We start from the raw sequence: 7,649 nt of genomic DNA, 5'->3' as shown, positions 1-7,649 counted from the left end.
TTTTTTAAAGAATAAAATTGCAAAAAATACACAAGATGACAAGATATAATCCAAAAACTAAATCTACGCTGCATTTCATTGACACGTCAAAATCAGTCCCCACCAAGGCGGCCCCACAAGACGTCTCTTCACGAAGATTGCACCGAAGCGCAGTTTCCCACTCCACTTCAAAATATCCGCAAGAATTTCCGCACCCAACACACGGTCCAGATCCCTCCATCCCTGAACGAACGGTCAGGATCACTCATCCTTTCAAACCCATACCTTTTCCCGCTCCATTTATCTCTTCCTCCATAAAATATTAACAAAATCCAAAAATCCGTCAAGAATCTCTGAACCCTAAATTCACACCAAAACCTAATTTCTCCAACAATAGAATCTCATACTACGTACGGTTTGTTCTCTTTCCTTTCTTGGTTTGGTTTCTTGGTTTTTGATCAAGATAATAAAGCCATGACATTCTTGCAGGGCAATTCGGGTTAGGGTTTCGATCCGAGATGTCGGCCCGCAACCGCTGTCCGCCGCCATCTTCATCTTATCCGACCAAGAGGACCTCGGTTTCGGAAAATCCAATCAAGAAGGTCACCAGGGCGGCCAAGCCCCAATTGGCAAAGAAGCGACCCGCTCTCGCGGACGTCTCTAACCAAAGAAATGGGTCTAAGAGTAATTCACGAACCTCGCTCCTTTCGTCCAAGCCTCTGGTGCGCTTAGTTTCTCTGAATTGAACCTTTTTTTTTTTCTTCTTCTTGAAATGAGAATTTAATACATATTGGCTATGTTTTCTTTTTGTGAAATGGTTTAATTGCGTTTGAATTCACGATAATGTCTTTGATTAAATCCACAAATATTTATTGTTTAAGGTAGGATGAAATGATCTTGTGTTGTTTCAGAAATGATACATTGTTAAGAACTTGTTTTCTTAATGAAATCAGAAATGAGAAATGAACTTGTTTTCTTAATGAAATCAGACCATTTCTTGATTACATTCCTTTCCAAGTCGGGGAATTTTGATGCATGTAAATAATGCGTAGGATTCTAAACATTGTATCAGTATGAGTGGTGACTGCATATTTTTCAATGGAAAATGATCCATCTCCTTCCCTGGTCCTTCTCTCATCCTCCCACTTTTTAAAATCATCATTAGATATATGGGGCCCATATGTAAAACCCACATGAACCCCATAGATTCAATGGTGATTTTGAAAAGTGGGATGATGAGAGAAGGACCAAGGAGGATGTATAGCATGTCTCATTTTTCAATGATTCTGTTCTAAAAGATGAACAATGCGTTGATATTTGGAAAGGGTGAGTTGTATTTGATATTTCAAGCATATTACCACATATATAGAGGGAACTGTCTACTTATTTTAAAATTTCAGAGAAAGATTTAACTAATTGTTATATCTGAAGGTACCATGTGTGGCTAAAATGTCCAAGGCTAAGAAGGAATTGTCTGTTTGCAATGAGAATACAGGCTTCCCTAGGAACACTTTCTCTGCATCCTCGAGCTTGAAATCAAATGTCTTGGTTCCATCCAAGAATACATCTTTCCCAGGAAGTGGTCAACCTATGGCTAGTGTTGCAATCCTTTCTGCTCCATGCAGCCAGGAGTCCATTCTTCCTTCTCCAAGTAGCATACTTCATGCACTCAGAGGCATAGATGTTTCTCCAAGTGGATCAGTTAGTGGTTCTGTTTCTATGGATGAGAGCATGTCTACCAGTGATTCCTTGAAGAGTCCACAATTTGAATATATTGACAATGAGGACGCTTCGGCAATTACGTTGATTGAGAGGAAGACGAGTAACAGTCTCTATATTTCAGACGATGCAGAAAAAGCAGGTTTCTTCTTCAGAAAGATTTAGATCTCATTTAAGTTGTAAATAGGGATTTGATATTGAATGCTGGTCAACATGGGCATTGATTCCTTCTGTTTTTTTTTTTTCACTTTCAACAGCTGTAAATTGCACATCTTCTTCTTCTTCTTCTTTTTTTTTTTTTTTTTTTTTTTTTCGCTTCTTCTAAGCGAACAAAAGAAAAGGCAAAGGGACTGCAAATTGCAAATATGGGGTATTTTGTTTTGTGTCCTTTCTAAGGTAGTTTCTCTTATCTTGATTTCAGGGTACGTCTGCGAGAGAGGTATACCTATGGAGATGCAAACAGTGGATAAAGTTGTTGATATTGATAACAATTTCATGGACCCACAGTTCTGTGCAACCATTGCTTGTGATATCTACAAGCACTTGCGTGTATCCGAGGTTCAGCATAGTTTTCCACACTGTATAGAATGAGCAATATTTTTTCCTATCACGTTAAAAGTCCATTTTTCTTTCCTAACTTCCGCCGTTTGTGATTTACTGAATTTCGTGGGGTTTTAGGCAAATAAAAGACCTTCAACAGATTTCATAGAAAGGATCCAGAACGACATTAATACTAGCATGCGTGCAATACTGATTGATTGGCTTGTGGAGGTAATTTATGGTGGGTGATGATATTACCATGGTGATTTATATAATCAAGAAATTTTCCCCCTTCTCCATTCCACAATTCAGGGTTATGAGTATTCCTCAATAAGCACAAAATATCTTAATAAGTGTGATTTACCTTGCAATATAAAAATACTCTTTGTCAATATCATCAAAATAACCTTTATAAGTGTGCAGTTATATTGGTCTTTTGGTTATCTTACTTTCTAATGTCAACTGCAGGTTGCTGAAGAGTACCGGCTTCTACCCGATACACTATTTTTGACAGTTAACTACATTGATCGTTATCTTTCTGGCAATTCGGTGAATAGGCAACGGTTGCAATTGCTTGGTGTTGCGTGCATGATGATTGCAGCGTAAGATTTTATTGTAGATGTGCTGAACTGTGTGTGTTTTGCTGTATGTGTATGAACTGCCTATCTAGGTTTTATTAACAACTTGAGGTGTGATTGTGTTGCCAGTAAATATGAGGAGATCTGTGCGCCCACTGTGAATGAGTTCTGTTACGTAACTGATAATACCTACTTCAAGGATGAGGTTTGCTTCCATTTTATGTTGCCAGAATTAATTTTAGATGCTTCCTTAAATTTTCTTATTTATCCCATCTCTATAAGCCTTGACCAATGTAATTTGTGCAGGTTTTGCAAATGGAATCTGCTGTGCTGAATTACTTGAAGTTTGAAATGGCAGCCCCAACAGCTAAATGTTTTTTGAGGTATTAGCTTCCTTTGTTAATATCATCAAAATGCCATGTGGAGTTGATTTATGTTGCTTTGGATGTTGACATTTGTGATTTATGACAATTGTTCAGGCGATTTGTTTGTGTTGCTCAAGCTACCAGTGAGGTATATATTTTCTGGACTGGATTGCTTTTAGTATCTCAGTTTTATGTCATTCCTGCACGACTTATCTGGTTTAAGAACATTTTTTGGTCATTTCATCACGTGTGATGATGGTACCTGCTACTTTTCCTAGGTTCCAACAATGCAGTTGGAGTGCTTGGCCAACTACCTTGCTGAGTTATCTCTTATAGAGTATAGCATGCTTTGTTATTCCCCGTCACTAATAGCTGCTTCTGCTACTTTCTTGGCCAAATTTATACTTGTACCCTCAAAAGAACCCTGGGTACGTGTGAGAAAGTATTACACTGATTTTGCTTGTAGCCAAGATGCAGGCTATTCCGTTTCTTCTGATAAATTTACATAACGTATTTTGGTTTTGTATATGTTCTGATACAGAATTCTTCATTGAAGCATCACACACTTTATCAAGCTTCTGATTTGAGTGAGTGTGTCAAGGCGCTACATGGCCTGTGCTGTAAAGGCACTAATTCTAATCTACCTGCAATTAGGGAGAAGTACAGCCAGCATAAGGTATGCAGAACCGCTCTCTCTGCATCAACACCACAGATTTTAAATCAGTTAGCACAGCCCCTTTTGAGTACTCTGTACTACAATTATCGATCTTTGTATGCTTATCTGGGCCTCATCAATTTTCTGAGTTTCTAGAAGAGAGTTTCAATGAAAATGAAGATCGAAAGTTTTAGTGACATGGTTTGCCATGATTGCATTGAACAAGAATGCCTTTTTACATGCACACTGTGCTCAGTGAGGATGTATAAGACTAAAACTGACACTTGGTCATTATCATGAAGCTTGTGTGGCGATGGGAAACAGGGTCATATGTGCTGAAATATTTCAGTTCTTACATTGAAGTAGTACATTCTTTGAAATGGAAGTAGAGGTGCTGGACTAGTCTACTTCATCATGAACATTAATCAACATTTCACGGTAGTCTAATAAGAGGCATCACATCACCATATAGAGGGGAGTATGTTTCTCAATTATTTAAAATTTGTGCTGATGATTTTTAAACAAAATATTTACTGTTGGGAAAGCATAACAGAGCACTTGTGGTGGACTCATCTCAACCACCATGATGGCGGCCACGCAGGGGCACTGAATTTTCAATAGATTTGTTGATTTTCACAAGATGCTCAAATGCCCGGTTAATCCAAATGGTCAAAACTTTCTACAAATTAGAGGGTCCAGGTCATTTTTGTCTTGCAAGTTTGCATCTGGTGCAGGGGCTACCACAGATCATTTCTGAAATTATTATTGCTACAAAAAGAATCTCATCACTTGCATTAAGTAGCTTTTTTCCTTTTATTGATATTCATATGGACTCTTTTTCTTTTTTCTTTTTTTCTTTTTCTATTTATGTGGACTGGTTTAAACTGACATGTTTCTTTCTTTGTTAGTACAAGTTCGTGGCAAAGAAGCACTGCCCTCCTTCAATACCTCTGGAGTTCTTCCACGAACTGAGCCACTAGGCATGTATGAAGTTTTGAATCCAGTAGGTCTGTGCCTACTGTTTGGTAGTCAGGGGATCTTCTCATCTTACTGTTTTCTCAGTCGTAACTTACAAAGGTTACCTCTTGTACAGTTGTTGCGCTTGAATTGAATTTTCAGTAAATAGTAAGGTCCTAAATGTATTGAGAACCATTTCTTCTAGTGGGTTTCCTTCCTCTTTCCTTCATCGGTTTATGTGCTGTTAAAAATATTAAAAGACGATATGCTAGTAGAGGATAAAAGAATTATTAGTACTTAAGATGATTATGAACCCTAATTATATTGGTAATTCATTAGTGGTCAAATTTTCTCGGCGGATGATGAATTAGGAGGAATGTTTATGCTGAAATTATATGCTTGCTATATGGGAGGAGGAAGGTTCGACTTCCACCTCCCTCCCTACTGATTCTCTTTCCCGTTAATGCCTCATATGAGGCCCCACATACCTCCTTTGAGGTTTGTCTTGCCTCATCGGAGGCCGTATCCATCGCTTATGGCGATTTATCCGACATCAACAACTTTGCTGTCTCATTCTCCTCCATAGTTGGTCTGGTCATTGCCTTGTCCATCCGCTTCAAGTATCAATTCCGGCAGCTCTTTGAAATCTTTAGATTTGGTTTTTTTCAAAACCAGATTTGTCTATTTCATGAAGTTGCAACCCCACACACGCTGCCTCACCGAACTCCTGGGCCTCTCCACTACAGATTGCCGCCAGCTCCATCTCCATCCAACCATCATGCAGTGGCGCGTGTTCAACACGTGCCTGCGAGTAAGGGCCAACCGCCTCTGTTGTGGCTTCCCTCCACCCCTTCCACAAACGACCTTGCTGTTGTATAATATTTATTTCTTTTTTATATTATTTACTTCTTGTTTGTTATGGGCTTTTAGTCTTGTTTATGTTTTTGTGTTGTTATTTTCTTTGTTTGTAAGAGTCACTACCACCATCACTATTTGTTCAAGTTCGTCCTTCGAGGTTTTGAGAGGAGTGCAGAAGTTTTATAGTTTTGTGCTTTTTTCTAGACTTTTTGATTATATCATATTTGATACATCATATATTACCGCCTTAATTGGTGGTCCGTTTTCTTTGTGGTTGGTCCAAGAAGTCATCCCGCGTCATTCATTTTTTTTTTTTTTTTTTTTTTTTTCCCATTTACCAATTTTGATACGTGGTTTATGGGCTTTTTGTTTGGGTTGCTCAGCCCTTTGTTGTAATTTGTTGTTTCTTTGTTATGTACTAAAAAAAGCAAAAGGAAAAATATAAAAAGGAAATAAAGTTTATAAAAACATATATAATGTGACAGAAATAAAGGGTAATTATGTAGTGAATAGATACACTGCAATTTGGCTCATGGGCGTTTGATCTTTAGGTGTTAGTTTTTATTAAAATAAGGGTTAAATACTCCATACCCCCTTGGGGTTTCTCAACTTTATTTTTTTCCTATGGGGTTTCATTTTTATCACAGGAGGTCCCTGTGGTTTTGATAAGTGACCAAGTTAGTCCATCCGTTAGTTGACCGTTAGTTGACCGTTATGACTGACACGTGGCATATATTTAATTTTTTTTAAAAAAAATAAAAAAATGTATTTTTTAAAAAATTTTAAAAAAATATTAAAAAAAAAAAAAAAAAAAAGGGAAAAAATTGGGGGTGGCCTTGGCAATTTGGGGGTGGCCGAAACCACCCCCAGTATCCACTGGGGGTGGCTCGGCCACCCCCATGGAGCCTTGGGGGTGGCCGAAACCACCCCCAACCACCATTGGGGGTGGTTTCGGCCACTCCCTTGGAGCCCAAGGGAAAAAAAAATTAAGTTGAAAAACTCCAGGAGGGTATGGAGTATTTAACCCTTAAAATAATTAAGATCTATGTGAGTTAATTGGTTCAAAAGAACTTGGGGTTCATTTGAATGAAATATGAAAATAAATTTTTCACGTGGCAGCAGTGTCAACCGTGCGAGTAGGCGATATTTGATGTGTAATTTAATGCAGTCTGCAACCTTTCGTCTGAATAAAATTGAAGTTTGTTTGAACGAGATGTCATTTTCTATTGGCTTGCACATCTAACCCAACTTTCTTTTTTTTTTTTCTTTTTTTATAATTATAATTTTCCTTTTTGTAGAAAAAAAAAAAATTTGTCCATTTTCTTTGTATAAGATGCTTGGTCCTTGTGCTTTGTGCCTCACTAAAATCATAGAATAAAACAAAATAATTCCTGATTTGAATTAGAATGGCGGTTTTATGTTTATGATGAAAGTTGAGTAACAGTAACAGTAGGTTATGCGGTTGAATAGTGAAAAATTTTCGTCTCTTTTCAACGGGACTGCTTTTAGTAGACAGACATGCTAGTAGAGGAGCTGTGTATTTTCCATATCCGCAAAACATTTGAATCTCTATCACAACAATCGCTAATAAGTTTTGGGATCTCCTATGACCAGGAAGAGTATTTTCTCCGGTCCAATTTGGATCCTCTCTACTCTATAAATAGGACATGTCTCATTAATAAAAAAAATAATAATTAATGGGACATATGTCCTATTTGTGGCTCTAAAATTTCTGAAAAGAAACTTCAGCCATGAACTGAATACTTTCCAGTCCATTATGGACCGGAGAGGATCCAATTCCCCTATGTAATTATACTATTTAAGTTGAGAATTGAGATTCCCTACAATTCCTTTTAAATTTGAGATTCTTAAATTCATAAATCTTAGCCGTTCATCTCATCTAAGCGTCTAAAATAAGTCATGTTTTAGTATTTAATAAGGAAACATGTCTTATTAAATTAGATCATCTCCATTTCAAATGAATTGGATAATATTCAG

At 37.5% G+C, this 7,649-nt stretch overlaps 1 protein-coding gene across 3 annotated transcripts; it reads left to right on the top strand.

Moving 5' to 3' along the window:
* Positions 1 to 206: 206 nt before the first annotated feature.
* On the top strand, positions 207 to 4,997 carry LOC132184255 (cyclin-A1-4). 3 transcript variants are annotated; one of them, XM_059597815.2, is made up of 12 exons: positions 208 to 394; positions 469 to 701; positions 1,411 to 1,840; positions 2,120 to 2,256; positions 2,377 to 2,469; positions 2,707 to 2,840; positions 2,946 to 3,021; positions 3,123 to 3,199; positions 3,296 to 3,329; positions 3,460 to 3,609; positions 3,723 to 3,857; positions 4,745 to 4,997. In XM_059597815.2, the coding sequence occupies exons 2-12, from the start codon at positions 498 to 500 to the stop codon at positions 4,814 to 4,816; spliced, it is 1,542 nt and encodes a 513-aa protein (XP_059453798.2). In that variant the 5' UTR covers positions 208 to 394; positions 469 to 497; the 3' UTR covers positions 4,817 to 4,997. The 3 variants fall into 3 exon arrangements, with proteins under 3 accessions (XP_059453799.2, XP_059453798.2, XP_059453796.2); XM_059597813.2 differs by having other exon boundaries at positions 209 to 389; XM_059597816.2 differs by lacking the exon at positions 3,460 to 3,609 and having other exon boundaries at positions 207 to 389.
* Positions 4,998 to 7,649: the final 2,652 nt, after the last annotated feature.

Source organism: Corylus avellana, chromosome 7, assembly GCF_965113065.1.
Source record: "Corylus avellana chromosome 7, dhCorAvel1.hap1.2, whole genome shotgun sequence".
Classification (NCBI taxonomy): domain Eukaryota; kingdom Viridiplantae; phylum Streptophyta; class Magnoliopsida; order Fagales; family Betulaceae; genus Corylus; species Corylus avellana.
The sequence above is the reverse complement of the archived record's forward strand: the minus strand, read 5'-3'. Positions and strand labels throughout refer to the sequence as shown.